This window comes from Nestor notabilis, unplaced genomic scaffold (assembly GCF_000696875.1).
Source record: "Nestor notabilis isolate BGI_N333 unplaced genomic scaffold, ASM69687v1 scaffold10899, whole genome shotgun sequence".
NCBI classification, from domain to species: Eukaryota; Metazoa; Chordata; class Aves; order Psittaciformes; family Psittacidae; genus Nestor; species Nestor notabilis.
In genome coordinates, this window is record NW_009944112.1 from 1 (window position 1) to 17,821 (window position 17,821).

General features: G+C 41.5%; 1 protein-coding gene across 1 annotated transcript; it reads left to right on the forward strand.

The window, feature by feature from the left end:
• The first annotated feature begins 195 nt into the window (after positions 1-195).
• On the forward strand, positions 196-16,208 carry SETDB2 (SET domain, bifurcated 2). Its single transcript, XM_010022275.1, is given in 13 exon segments — positions 196-217; positions 978-1,031; positions 2,927-3,049; positions 4,451-4,516; positions 5,315-5,417; positions 6,376-6,942; positions 8,168-8,287; positions 9,545-9,714; positions 10,147-10,375; positions 12,013-12,097; positions 13,721-13,829; positions 14,613-14,941; positions 16,116-16,208. Coding segments are annotated over 13 exon segments (2,070 nt in total).
• The last annotated feature ends 1,613 nt before the right edge of the window (positions 16,209-17,821 follow it).

Genomic DNA, 17,821 nt, shown 5'->3' on the forward strand with positions numbered 1-17,821 from the left:
AGCTCAGGGGCGAGTGCTGGCCCAGCGCTCCCCGCCTGACGGTCAGACCAGCTCCTGTCTGTAGGCCCCCGGCGCTGACCCCGCAGCCGTGTTGGAGGACAGCGAGATCAACACAGGGCTCCCCTACCTGAGCTGGGCTCAGTGCTGGTGGTACCCCAACGAGTGTAAGGGCCCTCCATGCAGCCGCCCCAGAAGATGGAAGAGAAAAGTAAGCCTTAAAACGGATGTGTTTTGAATAGCCGCTGGGCAGATCATGTGAGAAACCTTTTCTAGGAATCGACCTTCTTCACCTAACCTCTTTTCCCAGTCAACCTAATGAAATTTCTGTGCCAGAATGAATGGATACGGGTTTTTTTCAGTTATAGCATAGAAGAGACTAAGTAGCTGACTTATAAGTCAAGTGCATTTTATGTTCTCTGTGTCGTTAGAGGTCAGAGTCAGAAATCTGATATCTTCAGTGTGGTTACAGAATGCTGCATTACTTCTCCCTAGTGGTATCACAGTGCAGACATCTCACTTTACCTCACATCTCTTGAGAAGCAGATTCAGTAATTTTTTTACCTAAAAAAGCCTTAATTGTTCCCTAAATAAATCAGTTTAGCTGCAATACTGCTGTACTGGCAGCATTAATAAAAAAAAAAAAAGAGAGCAATGTGAGCTAATAGGTGTGGGGATTATGTAGGCTCAGCTGGAAAGTATGGGTCATCCTGTGACAGCTTCATGCTGGAAGGATGACAAGAAGTTACCTGTGTAAAAAAGAACTCCCTCACAAAGCTTGTTTCCTCTGAGTGTTAGCTAGGTCCTGATGAGCTGTGGAATGGCTGTTTCACCACAACGCTTTCTCACACCATGCTCTCACTGATACCTGCCGGAGTATTTACTGGTATAAATTTTGGAAAACTAAGTAGCTACAACTATTTTATTTTCTCACCTGATCTCTTTCTTACTTGTCCATTCTGCACCTTTTGCAGCACTGGGCGATGACCTTGAAGTGGAGAACCTTACCAGTTCCAGGGAGGAGATGCTTGAAGGTAGGATCATTTGGATTTGGGGAGGGAAGGGGAAGGTGGTATATATTTGGTACCACTTCTGGTGTGAAAATGATAACCAGAAAACAATAGTTTTGTCTTCTATGGTGTGTGTGTAAGATGTTAGTCAGCGGCACTACAGGTCTTATATAGGAAAAACGCACCCAAGTATTTTTTCCAGTAGCTGGCATGATTTGCCATGGCCCTGGCTGTTTTTTTCTTGCTCTACCGTCATTCCCCTGCACAGTCCTGGAAAAGAGAGATACATGGCAACAAGGATGCTGTAGAGAGAAAAGAAAATCTCTCCAGAGGTAATGGCCTCAGCCAGGTTTAGAACTGTTGCCACCAGATGCCAGTCCGCACCCGGAGTTATCAGCTGGTGAGCTCATTTTGAAAGCTGATGAGGTAGATGCATCCCGTATGTGTTCGTTCCATGTCCCCTTGGCTGGGGTTGACAAGAGCAGCATTAACGCTGGGGAGATCAGTGGTGTGGACATCTGTCTTTTTTGAAATGACAGTTAAACTGTGAGCTTCATATGTGGTCTGTGCTTCTCCATGCAAAACCAAGAATTTGCTGCTGAAGTTTTGGGGCAGTCCAACATGAGAATTGGGGAAGGAGTTCCAAGGTGAGTGGTTTGAGCACTACACATAGTGTAGTATATGTTTTATAGAATCACCTAGGTTGGAAAAGACCTTTAAGATCATGAAGTCCAACTGTTATCCCAGCACTACCAAGTCCACCACAAAACCATGTCACTAAGGGCCTTGTCTACATGGTTTGTGAACACTTTCAGAGACGGTGAGGCCAGCACTGCCCTGGGCAGCCTGTTCCAATGCCTGAACACCCTCCCCGTGAAGGAATTGTTCCTAATCTCCAGTCTAAACCTACCCTGGCACAGCTTGAGGCCATTGCGTCTTGTCCTATCACTTCTTACTTGGGAGCAGAGACCAGCCATTTCCTGGCTCCATCCTCCTTTCAGGTAGTTGTAGAGAGCAGTAAGGTCCCCCCAAGCCTTCTCTTCTCCAGATTAGCCACCCCCAGTTCCCTCAGCTGTTCCTCATCACACTTGTGCTCCAGACCCTTCACCAGCTTTATTGCCCTTCTCTGGACCTGCTCCATCACCTCACTGCCTTCCTTGTAGTGAGAAGCCCAGAACTGAACACAGGCCCTGCCCCGGCCCACACCACCCCACCTTGCCCTGTCCCACTCCTCCCTGCCCTGTCCCCCCTTCAAAGGTGCAGACACTTGGAAGAGAAGAGCTTCTGAACCAGTAGCTTAGAAAACACTTCCTTAAACAAAATGTTCTTTATAAATATTTCTAGTGGAGGAAGGAGGCACAGTATTAGGATTGTACTAATTACTGCAACTGACATCACTTGATGAACAAAATTCATCAAACTGCTTTTATATGAAAGTATTTTGAACCTTTTTTCCCTAGAAAACATAACAGAAATATTGATGGGACAGGATAGCTTGTGTAGCTAACAGAGGTTACAGCTGTTAACAAAAATCCACGTCTTGTTTAATAATATGTTCAGTTCATGTGTCACTTCTTTGAGTTTTGGTGGTGATTAATTTATAGTGGGGCTAATCTGCTGGTGTTTGGAGAAAGGCTTCCACAGCACCTTTTGTAGATGTGCTTGAAAAATTACTTGAAAGAGCATCACGGGCCATTGGAAACCATTCTTCTTGGCTTCTGTTTCACTTTCATTATTAGGTTTAGGAGAAGACTTCTGAAGGTTTAAGCCTACAGAAGAAGATAGGTGTCCTGCCTGGTTTTTCAGGAGTGCATCCCAATGAAATGTGTGGGAGCCTTTCAAAATTCCACTAGGAGCTACTTGTGGTTTTAGACTTTTTGGGAGTTTTACGGACTTGTAAATGGAAATCTGCGTTTCAGGTGACTTGAAGACCTTTTGGATGCAGTTGGGAGGTAGAAGAGTGGATGTAATATTTGAGCAGGTGCAAAGTGTGCTGCTCTTGCTAAAGGAAAAGATCAAGAATGGAACTGCCACAAACCAAGGTTTGAAATCCTTGTGATGGTTAAGCTGGATTGCTGGGGAGCTGTAGCCTGCTTTGTCTAGGGCTCTGTGTTATCTGCCACAATTCTGATATCTCTGAGTTTAAATTACTTGGTAGTTGGCATTTTTAAGAACTTTTAAAAATATACCTTCTTTTTTTGAAAAAATACCAATAATTTCAGGTGCATTTTGCCATTTTCTCATTTTGCCTGTATACCTTTTCAAACAACATGTGGCTCTTAAGCATATAAAACTGAAATGTTTATTCTTGAGAAGTAAGGAAGTATTGACAGTGCCTTGTGTTTTGTGTATCATCAGAAGGTTTAGACTTTCAAGTTGATCTCAGTGAATGGAATGGGTTTGGGGTGGAATTATAATCATGTGTTATTTCATGTCGGAGGCACCATTGTAACTTGAAACATTGGTAGAAAAATGTGACAGCAATGCATTAGAGATTGTTCATGATTTCCAGGCAAATAAATTTCCTTTATCTGCACCAAAATCAGAAGTCTGATAAGCTTGGAGCAGTACACAAGTTTCTTTTTACTGGTTTATTTAAGTCAGAAAAATTACTTCTTTTTTTTTTTTAATGAAGTTATCCACGTACATGTATTATATGGATCTTATTGTGCCTTTTTTTTGTGCAAGAAAATGTACAACAGTTTAAGATGCTTTAAGACAGGAATAGCCATACACTGCATTGTAGTGCTTGCTCTAAATTGGTAGCGCATTTTTGTGTGTATTGGAGCTGCCACATTGTGATTTTCATGACAAAATATTACAGCAGTGCCTAGATAAAAGTTGAACTCGAATCCCCAGATGACACAATGAATCTGTGACATAGTTAAATTTGAATTTTTCTATGCTTTGTTCTGTAAAAATTTTGAACTAAAATATTAACATGGATTTTGCTGACATTTGTCTGCCACCTTGTAATATTTATTGCATGGGGTAAGAGGTTGAGACAGAACTGGTCCCTTTGTGTTCTTCCTATCAGAAGGCCATTTCCATCAACTTAGGAGTAGGTCTGCCAAGATCCAGGCCTTTTATCCACAAGATGACTAGTCTGGTGATGAAGTAAAGAGAAAAACTTATATTAAATTTTGCTCATGGCCATTACTGCTACTGGTTTGTGTGTGCTTGGAAAATTCCAGCAGCTTTCCAAAAGCCAGAAGGTATTCAGTGCTGATTCACAACTACTAACACAAGCTGTAATTTCATAGTAATTAAAGGCTGTGGTGCAAAAGGTTTCTAATAGTGTCAGCCTTGCAATGCTGTATTTTAGTATTGTGAGGAAACAAGTGTTTCTAGATGACTTACGCCTTGTTTTCCCTATTGTCATTGTCCCTATTATCATAACTTAAATTACATTTAATATCTGTTTTGTTCTGGGTTTTCCACAGAATGCTGGCAGGCTTGGGCACTGGTGAATGAAGCTAATGTAGGTGATCTCTTAACCTTGACAAATGGTATGTGCATCTCAATTGTATTTATTTGGTGTGTGGATTTAATTTGTCCTGTTTCATTCACCAGGAGCTTATTTCCCTTTGTTGAAATCAATAAAATAATTCTGAGAAGCCTGTTAGCATTACAAGGGAAAAAAACATAATTACTAGGTTCCTCAGGTACTGGACCTTGGGCTGTCACCTGGGTTTGTACTCTTGTGGTTTGTGTGTACGTGCATATGGCTTGTACCAAGTGAAAAGAGCTCAAGTTAGTAAGCCCAATGAACCCAAGCTGTATACAAGCAGAGTCATCTTGTGCATGGCTCCAGTAGCTGTAATACCCTGGCAGCCTTTCACCTCAAATCATGAAAAGAAATCTGTATGTGTTTCATACGCATGTTGTCTCCATGAACTTTGAAAGCAAAATGAGCAAATCGCCTGGTCATCTGTGAAAGAGGGTACATTTTCATGATACATTTCTGCCTCGGGTTGATCAATGCACACCTACATTTTACCCTTTGGAGGAAAAGAAAAGAGAGGGAGAGAGGAGACGCAGGAGAGAAGGTATGAGAGTGTGTGTCGTGTCAGCTAGTCACTCACTTGTACACCTATATGCAAACACATTACTTCTGTATAAATCATAAAAAGCAGTAGGGCTTTTTAGTAGGGCACTTGCTAACATGTTCTTTGTTAGCTGTAGATCATAGCAATGCTTTGGTTTTAATGTATTTTGGCAATCATCTCTTTAGTAACTAAAGTAAGTTTGATTATAACTTGAAATGTGGATTGGTGAAGTTCTTGCTTGCATTGAAATTTTTGCAGTAAGTGATGTGTTTGACGAAGATGGCATACAGGAAACCAAACCCAAATTGCAGCCTCTTCTTACAGATGACAACACTGCAAAGTCTGCAAAAGGTTCTGAAAGGTCAGTGTATTTATTCATTTATTCCAGTTCCTTATTTACCATATTCTTCAGTGCATTTGAGAGATTTTAATCTCTCTTTTGTATTTCTAAATTCATCATTTTAAACTCAGTTTTGAATGTTGCCAGTTTTCAAAGTGAAGGTATTTTTAATTTGACCTACATGGAAAACCTGAGGTTTTGAGTAGACTTGTCTGATTTACCATGTGAGAAAATTGCTGACTAAAACATGGCATTAGGTTGTGAAGGGCATGTGGTGGTAGGACAAGGGGGAATGGCTTTAAAATGAAAGAGGGTAGGCTTAGGTTAGGTATTAGGAAGAAATTCTTTACTGTGAGGGTGGTGAGACAGTGGAGCAGGTGGCCCAGAGAGGTTGTGGTTGCCCCATCCCTGGCAGTGTTCGAGGCCAGACTGGATAGGGCTTGGAGCAACGTGCGCTAGTGGAAGGTGTTCATGCCCATGACAGGAGGGTGGATTAGATGATCTTTATGGTCCCTTCCAAGCCAAGCCATTCTGTGATTAAAGATCCGTGAGTATTACCAGGATTGTCAGGGTAGAGACTTAAGAATTTTTGTGTTCAGTTCCGAGGCTTTCACAGGCTGTGCAGATTGTCAGGCACATGAGTCTCTCTGTACTTAGCCTCCAGTACTGATTTGGAAGATGGGGTAAAGATATTGTGGGCTTTTTTCCTAATATCCTTTCAGTGGTTTAGTATGTAAGTTCATTCTGGGAAGAAGCTGTTGCTTTTTTTTAAATTTTATTTTAATGCCACTGAATATGTCTTCATATGCTGTTAGGACAGTAACACAATGAGAACAGTGATTCAGGGAAGCCCTTGGCCTTCTAGCAATGGGCTCTTTCCTTCCTGTGCTAATAACATCGAAGCACTAAAAAACTGAGTGTTCTACTTGTTTTCTAAGCTGCTGCTCTTTTTTCTTTCTGTCTTTTTTATTCCAAATAGCAGAAAGAAGGAGATTGAAAAAACAGGTTCAGGGATTAAAGAAGCATCTAGTAAAATTCAAGATTTACCTTCAAACCTGCAGTATCAGAACCACAAGTGCTCTAGTGCATGTCTTGCCAAGAGAGCAGCAGGCTCCTACAAGGGTGAAAATCCTCTTAAGATACCGATCCTGTTTCGCTTCCAAAGACGCCATGCAAAAGCAGACTGCCTTTCCAAATCACTGGATGTGAATTACAAAGCGCCTTGTGGTCGGAGTCTGAGAAGCTTTCAAGATGTACAAAATTTTTTGTTTGAAACTAAGTGCAATTTCTTATTTGTTGATTACTTCTCTTTCAACACATATGTACTGTTGGGCAGGAACACTGTACATCCTGAACCCCTCGTGTTTGATTTTGATATTAGCAATGGAGCCGAGAGTGTGCCCATTTCCTTCTGCAATGATATTGACCGTGCAAGATTACCTTATTTCAAATATCGGAGGGCATCGTGGCCACGTGGGTATTATCTCAACAACTTCTCCAGCATGTTTGTTGATTCATGTGACTGCACAGATGGCTGCATTGATAGGTAGGTAGAAAAATTGAGTTGCAGACAAGGGGTGCGTGGTGCCTCGGTAGTAGGCTGGTGGTGTAAGTAATGGAGGCACACAGTACCGAACAGTGACAAATAGCATAGGACCAACACTGCTGGAATATTTGGTAGTTGTCTTGTGCCATGCTCTGTGTTGACTGACACCACTGTGTCTTTGTCTTCTGCAGAACTTGGGTGTTCCTACTTGTCCAGCCCCCATTTTAGGGGTGGATTACTGTGTTCCTTTCCCTTTCTTACCAAATTAGCAGTGCTACTCCTTCAGGTGGAGCTCGCAGGCAGATCTCTCAGCTTTGGGAAAGGAGAGAGAGAGGGAGAGTCTTGTGCCAGCAGAGGAATGCTCATTTTCCTGACAGGCAGTGAAGGATCCTGCATGAGAACTTCTGCTGCAACTCCTGCTATGGGATGCTATCCTAGAGATAAATGGGACAGCTGGAGAGACCAGATCATTTGGAACTTAGGAGGTTACTGAGGGTAGAGGAGGAAACATCCCCATTCACAACCTCTGCATCCCATCCTTCCCCTTGTCTAAACAGAAATTAGAGGTCACAGAACACATTAATGTTCTAAGCAGTTCAGATGGTGTTGCTTATTGCTGTCTTTTTCTAAAGCTCAGTAACTCTGGGCTACATGTTACTGTGTGGGAACTTGTCACAGTTAACATGTGAGTTTGGTGCTAATTTTGTCCACTTTCTTGAAGGGTGTTTGTGTGTTCTGTGTTATTTGGTGTTGAATTCATTTTGTATTATTGATAGCTAGGGCAGTTGCATGTGCTGGTATGCAGTATAATTGCCCATAAGCCAAATAAAGCTTGAAATCACAGTCTAGTACAATGAAGCTTCAGTAATTAAAATTACTTAGTTTCAGCTGAGTGGTGGGGAACAGTGAACACATAGCATGCTGCTTCTTTGCACATAGCTCTTCCAAGAGCTGAGATGCTTTTGATGTGCAGTTTTGGGGTCCAGGACTTGATCCATGAGGTCTTTGGAGTTATCATGACATGAGATGGTAAAGACCAGCATTGTTGCCTGAGTTCTCCAACCCACAGTGCGAAATTCTTCACTTCCTGGGAGCTAGGGCGGGAGGGAAACTAGGTATATATAAAAGGGTGTGTGCAGTCAAGGACATTTTAAATTATCTAGAGGTATGTTTGATTTATGGTGCCCCAAATAAATTCTGAGATGTTCTACTGATATTTTTTTAGGTCAAAATGTGCATGCCTACAGCTAACTGCAAGAGGCTGTAGTAAAACTTCTCTATCTCCAGGTGGTAAAACATCCTGTGGATACAGTTACAAAAGACTAGAGCGACCTGTTCCTAGTGGGTAAGAAAGACAGAACTATTAACTGTTATTTCATTTGTCTGCTCTTACTGTACTCCTGTAGTGTAAGTGCTACAGGACTAAAGTAACTGCAGTTTCTGGTTTACTGGAACCTTCCATTTTTGTCACAATTTTACAGAGAGATCAGGATGACAGATAAATAATTAATGTGACTTGAGTAATGGGAGGAATAAAACTTTTGTACTGCAGGAACTACAGTTTTCACAGCTTAGCTCGAGGTCCAAGAAGGGTATGAAGATTAACATAGTATTAGCTGGTCCAGGAGCTCAGGCCATATCTGGCACATATGCTGGTTCATTCAGGCATGCCGAGGGGAGGAGGGACAGGGGAAGGAAACCTTCCATGTGGGAAGGAAGTCTATCACAAGACCATTACAGCATGTGTCAGCCAAAGAAGTAGGAAGCAGTAGCCACCCTTGGTTTTTGCCCTATATCTTGTTCACCCATTTGCTCTGTGGGGCTGGAGTCCTAAAGAAGTATCAGCCAGCTGCTATTGCCAGACTTGGTTATATGTGACTCTTCCAAGAGTCTTTAAAGCCATCCCAGTGCTGCAAGTATTTGCCCTTTCTCTTATTCAGCTCCCATGGATTAATACATGGCCTGGGAATGTGCCAGCAACCTCAGATGTTTAGGAGAGGAATTGTGCAAGGTAGCTTTCTGCAATAGCTAAGGGCCGAACCCATAAGCTTAAGGACCTCTTTCAGTCCTTTGTTGCTGTGTGATGTTAGTTTATGGTTGGTGTGCAGAATTAAAGCTGCCAGTGAGCCTAGAAACAAATGCAAAAAAACCAAAGCAAGCAAACAAACAAAAAACCCCAACAACAACAGAAAAAAAACCAACAACAAAACCAAACCCCGCAATTGTGAATTCTTTTAGAAATGTTTCATTAACCTCTAAAACCCATGACAGGTACAGTCACCTCCAGGCAGACATGTTGGCTCTGCTAAAATTTGTTCCAGCGTAGAAAGAGGTGCTTCACAGGGGTTTCTGCTTCTGTGTGATTGACTCCTATAAAATAATAAAGTAGCATTTATTTTTCCTGTCTACTTATACCAAAATCTGACTGACAGAGTATTAAAACTGATGAATCAGCCATCAGGAAAGTCATGGGCTTCAGAGCACTGCTGCACAATCAGCTTTAGTCAACTGTTTTATTAATGCTTAGGAGGGAAATTAATAGTAACTTTGTTTTGGTAATGCATTCTTTGACGCTGTGTTTTGTCTTGCTTCCTCTTGACAGAATTTATGAGTGTAGTGTGTCGTGCAGGTGTGACAAGATGATGTGTCAGAACAGAGTTGTACAGCATGGCATTCAAGTCAGGTTGCAAGTGTTCAACACGGAGAAGAAAGGCTGGGGCGTCCGCTGCCTAGATGATATTGACAAGGGGACTTTTGTTTGTACTTACTCAGGTAACCGACAGTGACCTGTAGAACATGTAGAGTGTAATTCTCCCTATCCTGTGGCCTGTGCCCTAGAATTTTTTTGAGAACAGGGAAATACGGAGTTGGACGAGAAGTGAGTCAACAATCTTAACTCACAAGATGGTCAGATGGATGAAGAACCTTGAAGAACTCTGCAGTGTGATGATGCCAGGCAATCAAAACCATTCTGGAGCAAAGCCTATCTCACACTGTTGATTTTTGCCTCACAGGTCTGTGCATCCTGTGTGCCAGGACTGGTTTGCCTTCAGTTTAAATGCATTCATGTTTTGCTTTTCCAAATAATGTTCTTGGTTGTTGGTTGTTTTTATGTAAGTTTGAGCTGTGACAGCAAATGAGACCCATCTTAGCAAACAAGCAGTTTAAAAAATATGTATCTTCCCCCCTCTCCCTCCTCTCCAGGCAGATTAATGAGCAGAGCTGAAGTTCAAGTACTGGGAGATGCTGGTCAAGAGCTGAAAGAAAAGAATGCTCTGAATAACAGAGGCCATGGCTTTTTTTCCAAAAAAAGAAAACTTGACACTGATTGTTCAGACTCTGTGTTTGAACTAATGTAGACTGGCAAAACTAGCATTCCTGAGAATCAAGAATCTTTGTCTCAGACTGTGGATAGTGAAAATAAATCAACCCTGTAAGTTTACCAAGGCAAACTTAAGCATAGCAAGACTAATATTCTGCTGTTCTAGAAAGTCCTTTGTAAAACTTAAAGTACAGCTGAATGTCCTCACCTGAGGGTGGTTTGTTGGGATTTTTTTCTCAACTTTTTTGTTAAGTCCTGGTTATTTCTTTTAGTGGGACAGTTTTTCCTCTGTATTAATTTTACTTACTGTGTGCATTACTTGGCATTTTTAGAAATCCAGTTTCTCTCCTGGGTATACTTGGTCTGTTCAGGGCATTCATAATTATGCTAATTTGAAAGAATGAATAGAAAATACTTGAGAGAAATGATTTAAAGATACTTGATAACACTGAAGAGTTTGATAACAAATTAGCCACCAACTGTCCTGTCCTTTGCTCCCAGTCTCTAAACCTCTTATTCTTTGTAACATAACCTTTCCTGTAAGGAGTATGACACCACCTCACTTTTGCAGTGATTTATGCAAAAGTTCTGGTCCTGTGCTCATTTTACAGTCAGGGCTTCCTAGTCTATCAGGATTCTTAAAATCAAGTTACTGCAAAATAACCACGTGCCTTTGTGAATAGCCTTTTCAAAGGGAAGTCAGGAGCTTGTTTTCTTAGACTTTATTCCTTGCTCTGCCACACTGCTTTGTAAACACTGTCTTTGTACTGCTCATAAATGATTGCAAATTCTTGCTCTTTTCATATTAGATGATTATTGTCAATATTGTAGAATCCAGGACAGTGTGCTAAGCTTGACATGCCATTCACCCGAACAGATTGCCTTTAAAAGGACAAACACTGTTATCATGTAGTATTGTCACAACTTCTTGCGGCTACTGCACCTTTTGAATTTACAAAGGGGTTTAAATCTTAAAAAAGCCTCGGAGAGTAGCATTTGTTGCCATTATCAGTAGCCCAAAGAAGTACCATGTTGGTTTTTTGGGGCAGGAAAACGCATCTAAATATTTTACGTAGAAGGTTTTCTTGAATAAGAGCTGTTACTTTTTGCTAGACTTTGTGCAGTTACTAAGATTAGTTTTGAAAGTGGTGTTTTCTGCAGCACTCTGAATGTAATCCAATTTAATATGACTTTAGATGTTTTAAGTGTATATGCCAAATACTGCTTCCCATCCTTCCTCAACCCTTCTCCTCATGTGAAGGAGTGAGGTTCTTCTGTGGGAGAGTATTTTCTACATCTGGTATATATTGCCCATCTCCCCCTCTGTCTTCCTCTCTATCCCTTGTTCCCACAACATCTTTGTTTTCCTGTTTGAAAGCTGCGCTGTCAAAACCCTAACTCTTGTCTGTAGGTGCTCTGTTTTGAGGCGATCTGATGTAACTATAGTAAAAAAAACAGAGAATTTGGTTCTCAGCAGGAGAACTGGGAAAAGATGTAAAAGCAGTTGCTGATCTGTCAAAAAAGTATGAACAACTGCATGTTTGTTTTTTTTACAAATGCTATTAATAACCTAATCTGTGTCTTGAATTCTTAAAGGCAAAATAGTCACAGAAGTTGGGGCAAGGCCAGACAGCAGGCTCTGCTGTAGTCTGTTCTTTATGAACTAGAGATTGTTAGAGAAATGTGTGTTTGAGAGATACTTGCGGCTCTTTTTGTCTTTATAATTTCCTTTTGACCTTTCTGTACAGGGTTCATCCAAGGAATTTAAGCATTGACATTGCAAGAAAGTCTGGAACTAGAACAGTTATTTTTCATAATCACCAGCAAAAAATGGTAGTAAGTGGCTTTAATAGATTAATTTTTCACTGTGCTGAATATGTATGTTCATTTTGACCTTTTCATTTTGCACATTTAAATAGTTCTAATGATCTTTCTTCATGGGACTGTGAGCTAACCTGATGTGGTGGAACCTATAACCCCTCCCTTCTTCATTACCAGTCTTTCGATATGTTCCCTGAGACCAGCATTAACTACTCTCACAGCCTTCCTGTCCCCACCCTTCACTTACACTCCAGCCTTGAGAGTCTTAAGAAACCATTCTCCCTGTCCTGTTTCGTCTGGGTTAGAGTTAATTTTCTTCTAGTAGCTGGTGCAGTGCTGTGCTTTGGCTTTAGTCTGAGAACAATGCTGATAACACACAGATGGTTTAGTTGTTGCCAAGTAGCAGTTACCCTGATCAGGACTTTTCAATCGCATGCTCTGCCAGTGAGGAGAGACACAAGAAGCTGGGAGGAAGAAGAGGCAGACCTGAACTAGCCAAGGGGATATTCATAGAATCATAGAATGGTTTGGGTTGGAATGGACCTTAAAGATCATCTAGTTCCATGCTCCCCTGCCACAGAACATCATGCTTAGTATGTAAACTGAGGGGAGTTAGCTGGGAGGGGCTGCTCAGGGACAGGCTGGGCATTGGTCAGCAGGTGGTGAGCAATTGTCTGCATCACTTGTCTACTTGGGTTTTATTCCTCTCTTTGTCTTTTTTTTTTCTCCCTTCTCATTACTACTACATTATTACTGTTATTCTTAATAATAATTTTAACTTTATTTCAGTTATTAAACTGTTTTTATCTCAACCCGTGGGTTTTACCTTTTTCCAGTTCTCCTCCCCATCCCACCAGGGGTGGGCAGAGAGCGAGTGGCTGTGCAGTACTTAGTTGCTGGCTGGGGTTAAACCACAACACTCCCCACTCTCCCTCCGCTCCCTCTTGTAGATAACTGCAGAGTTAGGGGGTCAGAGTGATAATATTCTTGTGGTGTCTCCCCAAGAAATGACATAGCAGGGAGAGAAGAAAATCTCAGGAGCTGGACACAGTTTTGTGATGCAGTGCAGCCGTTGGGAGAGTTTGATCTGACCTGAGTGTGAAGTGTTGCCTGCAAATACATGCAAAGGAAGGAAGCTGAGGAAACTTACTCTGTAGGTGTCATTGGTTTCATTGCACTTAAGAAATGCACATGGGATTTTCATGCTAACATTTGGTAGCACTGTCCATTCTCAAGCTCATACAACTAACTGCCTTTCTGTGGTGGGAGAGGAGAAATCCTGCCACATCTGTTCATTTTATTGAAATGGTGTAAAAAGCATGTTTGGGCTTTGGTTCAGCAACTTACACAAACATATTTAAATTCTGGTTAAATTGTTGGGACTTAGGCACTTACTTGAATATTTTATTGAGCAGCAAGCTCCTTCCATGTTATTCTGAATGATAATTTGAAATAAAGATAAATGTTGCATTGCAGTAACTTTTGAAACTCAGACATAGCCGTGCATTACAGCAGGTTTGAAACTTCAACCCTGGAGTCCTAAAAGCCACTTGCTATCCTGTGTTGACCCAGAGTTGCATCACAAAAAGCATCAATGCATCACAACCTTTTCATTATCTTTTATTCTCTTTAAAGGAAATTGATACAATGGTGCACAGTGCCAGCTCAGAGGAAGATAATAGTTCTCAGACTCATCAGTCAAGCAAAACAAAACTAACCAGTGGAACAAAGAAAGGAAAAGAAAGTAGGTTTGCAGAGCTGTAAATACTGCACTTTTAGTACATTTGTGCCCCATCAGGTGGTAGACTTAAAATGTAGAAAGTGATGTTTGGATGTGGGCAGGCCTGTTCTCAGACTAGAATGATGTTGTCTTCATAATGCTTAGGCTGTCTTAAGAGAGCTCAGTGGTACAGAAGGTATTGCTGCCATGCATGATACATTGCATTAACTGGTACAGGGCAGTCTTTTGCCTGCAAAGTTCATCTTGGGTCATGTTTAATAGTCCTGACAGCAACTTCTCAAATCCAGTGCAGTTGTGGGAGAGTCAGTCTTGTGAATCTTACTGTGTTACACCTAGTACACAGGTATACTAGGCTGACGTCCCAGTCAACAAAAATTGAAGACGGTATAATGCACTGGTGGGGGCACCTCAAGCTGGAAAGTCATTATGAAACTACTTGCATCTTGTCTCTGTCTTAATAACAGTTTGTGATTATCTCAGAAATTAAGGTGGAGATAAAATGATGATAAAATGCTATGTGGAAGAAGTCAATCTGGAGTGGGATTTAAGAACAGGAGACTAGCTTATACTCACATGAGCAAGCAGTTTAGACACCACAGCAGGAAACAGTTGTTTGTGGGAGGACTGATGAGGGGCGTGGAAAAGGGTAGTTGTATTATAGAATTGTAAATAGCAAGGAAGCTGTGTACATTTTCGAGAACAAAGGTTGGGAGGGTAATAGTTCTGGGACAAACTAGGCAAAGGTTTAGGCAGTCATTGAAAAATAACTTGTATGTCTATTGACAGAATCCACTCAACAGCAAAAGGAAGCACATCCGATGGAAACTGGACAGACTGAGTCTGCTGATGTGGACAGTGCAGAATGCAAAAGAAAGAGTGTGTCTCTGCAGGGTGCTGACTGTGGCAAGTCAGGTGTGCTGGATGACACGTGTGTTGTGAGGCCATCCAAAAACGTACCACTAAAGGCTGACTGCAAAAAGGAAAATCACAGACTGTCAAAAGACCCCTTTTGTGAGGAAGCTGGTGGTGACAAGATGCTTCTGAAGAATGCTACTGAAGGAAATATTTATGCACTAGATGCCACAAAAGAAGGAAATGTGGGTCGTTTTCTTAACGTAAGTAAGAACTTGCATGTGCTTTCTTGGTTGTCTAAGCTTAAATAAATAAACTGTGCACCTGCGTAAACAGGAAAGCTTTTGCACATAAATGCAAACACATGCATGTTGTAGGTGCATGACAAGGCAGGAGGTGTGGTGATCCTTGCATTTTGAACTGACAGAACAGCAGGTTGGGTCACACTGGCTGTTAGTGCCTCCCTAAGATGATGCATATTACATACTAGCTGTCATTCTTGGCACTACTGGTTACCCGAGTGAAATATTCCCCAATAGTGAATGGCATCTTTCTCCTGAATTTTTGAACAGCCTTTTTGGGCCACATTTTGTTGAACCACAAGCCTTCTCCCAGCCTCGTTGGTTTTTGTTCCCAACCATTGTAAATTCTAGCTTGTGCTGATTTAGGGTAAATGTTGTGATGTTGTAGGCAATTTCCCTACTGTTCCATCATGTTTTCAGAAAGTAGTCTGTCATATTGCGTACATATCTGCTAAACAACTCTCAGTTTTGACTTGCCAAGAAAAAGTAATGAATTACCAAGTACTGCAACTAAGACAAATGGCTCATAGACATGTTTGCATGTACTCTGCAAATAACTTGTTTGTCTTCATTGGCATTAATATGTGTCTTACAGCAAAATCCTTGCATGTATTAAAGGTGTTCTGCCTTGCAGAGGTAATAGGGTGTTTAGTAGTGCGTTTTGTTGAAACCTTTCTTCTGCATCCAAGAGCATGCGTGTGTTCCTACGGGCACCTGAATAACCTTTCACATCTCATATCTCTTTGCCAACACACACAATCATTGTATCTATTGCTTGCTCCCTAGCACTGCTCCCCTGGCTGACAGCAAGAGCATCTGTCACATACTTAGTATTTGTGGTGCATCCTGAATCTAAGATGAATTCTCCCCATAAATTTCTGGAGGACAGCTTGATACAAAGTAACTTGGTTTTCCTAGGCAAAAATACTTTCATAATATGATGGAAATAATACTTGAAAGAGGTGCAGTTACTGCAAGCATCAGTGGCAATGGCACTAATTAATCAAGGTTCTGCATGGGCTGTAAAAGGGAAGAAAGAAACTACCTTTGCTAGTGACAGATACCTGACACAAAATATCTCATGGCCAACGATGAGGTGTTGCACTGTTTCTAATTCACATATTCTGTTTTACAGCACAGCTGCTGCCCAAATCTCTTTGCACAGTGTGTTTTTGTAGAGACTCACAACAGAAGCTTCCCATGGGTGGCATTCTTCACAAACAGGTGAGGTTTTGGAGGTTGAATGCTGTCCATTCAAGGCACTAGGAGAAAAAGCAGTGCTTAGTTATTAGGAAATAATAACAGACAGATGTTTGGATCATGAAATCATGAAAGTACCTTCTTATTGGTGACTTATTATCGAGCACTGAACATTGAAAAAATACAGCTGTTTTATCACTAATGAGATTTTCTTCAGTCTTGCACTGAAATATGAAGAGGGAAGCTTAATTTTGAGGGAATTCCATTTCAGTGATAATTTTCAGTGGAAAAATAGGTTTAATTCAGCATGGTCATTTGAAAGCCAAGATTCACTGATTCCAATGTTGTGTCTCAAGGAATGGCCAGCAGCTCTGCGTCCTGTAGGGCAGGATTAGATACTACAGGGTCTTAAGGCTGAGACACTTTGTGGGCCAAACAAGCTGGTTGCAGGTCATCTCCTTGCAGCTACCAGAAGAAGCAGGACTTTGTGTAGCCAGGCATATCCTGGGGAGGTGACATTAGGATGGTGAAAACTTCCTCTGAAAGCAAAAGATATGTGTCTTCCCTTAGTGGATGACAGAAAATGAGATGCAGAGAGCCTGGTGCCAGCGAGATATAAGAAGGCAGCAGCTAAACCCAAGGTGGGAAAGATGAATTGCATGAATGAAGCTAGCTGATGCATGTGACAGCAGATGTACTAAGTGAAAACTTACAATAGAGAGGAGAGAGAGTTCATTCCAGACAAACCCCAGGGAGCACTGATCCTCTGTGCAGCCTTGCAACCCTGGTCCATACAGACACAGGTGCTGTGGATTGCACTGTGAGGAGGGCTTCCAAGAATTGCGAAGATAATGTTTTGAATTATGCCAGAAAAAGCTTGTTTAGCCAGAGTCTTTCTTGCTCAGGTACTTGGTAAAGAATTGTGTAATGGGGTCTGAGGCCAGTGGAGAGAGGAAATAGTAGTCAGCAGAAGACAGTTAGGGAAGATTGTTGAAGGGAAGTTCCCCTGGCTGGCCCTCCTGCTTTCTGGCAATCACCCTTTTACAGCTTTTTTACATTAAGGACTGCATCTGGATCATTGAGCTTAATTGTGAACTGGCTCAATCACCTTTTCATTTGTTTGATGTTTCTGGCCTCCAGAACATCCTAAGGCAGCAAGTTCCAGGTTGCCATTACATGATATTTGAAAAGTCCTCGTCGTTTGTTCTCAGCCTGCTCCCTGTAATTCACTCAATGTTCCTTATATCCAGTGAAAAATATTGGAGAATTACTCTCTTTGTAATACTCCTATTTAATTGTTGTTTTCCTCACTTGTTACTCAGCATCTTAAACTGAGGTATTTAGTTTGGCATTCAATTGGGGCAGTGAATTTCCTACCTTAGAAATTTCTTCTCGTTCATGTCAGAGTGGCTGGTTCATGAGTAGCGTGTGCTTAATTCCAAGTCTTAGGCTTTGCACATATAGATAGTGCAACTGCATTAAAACCTGGCTTCTCAGACCAGAGATGACAGTCTTCCTCACCAGTGTATCTAGAGATCTGTTTGAATCTTAGTGATGCACTGTGCATAGTAAAAATAACGAAACTGTGTTCTCATTTATTCACTTCTGGGGTTTCCTCTTTTTTGTTTTTTGGGTTTTTTT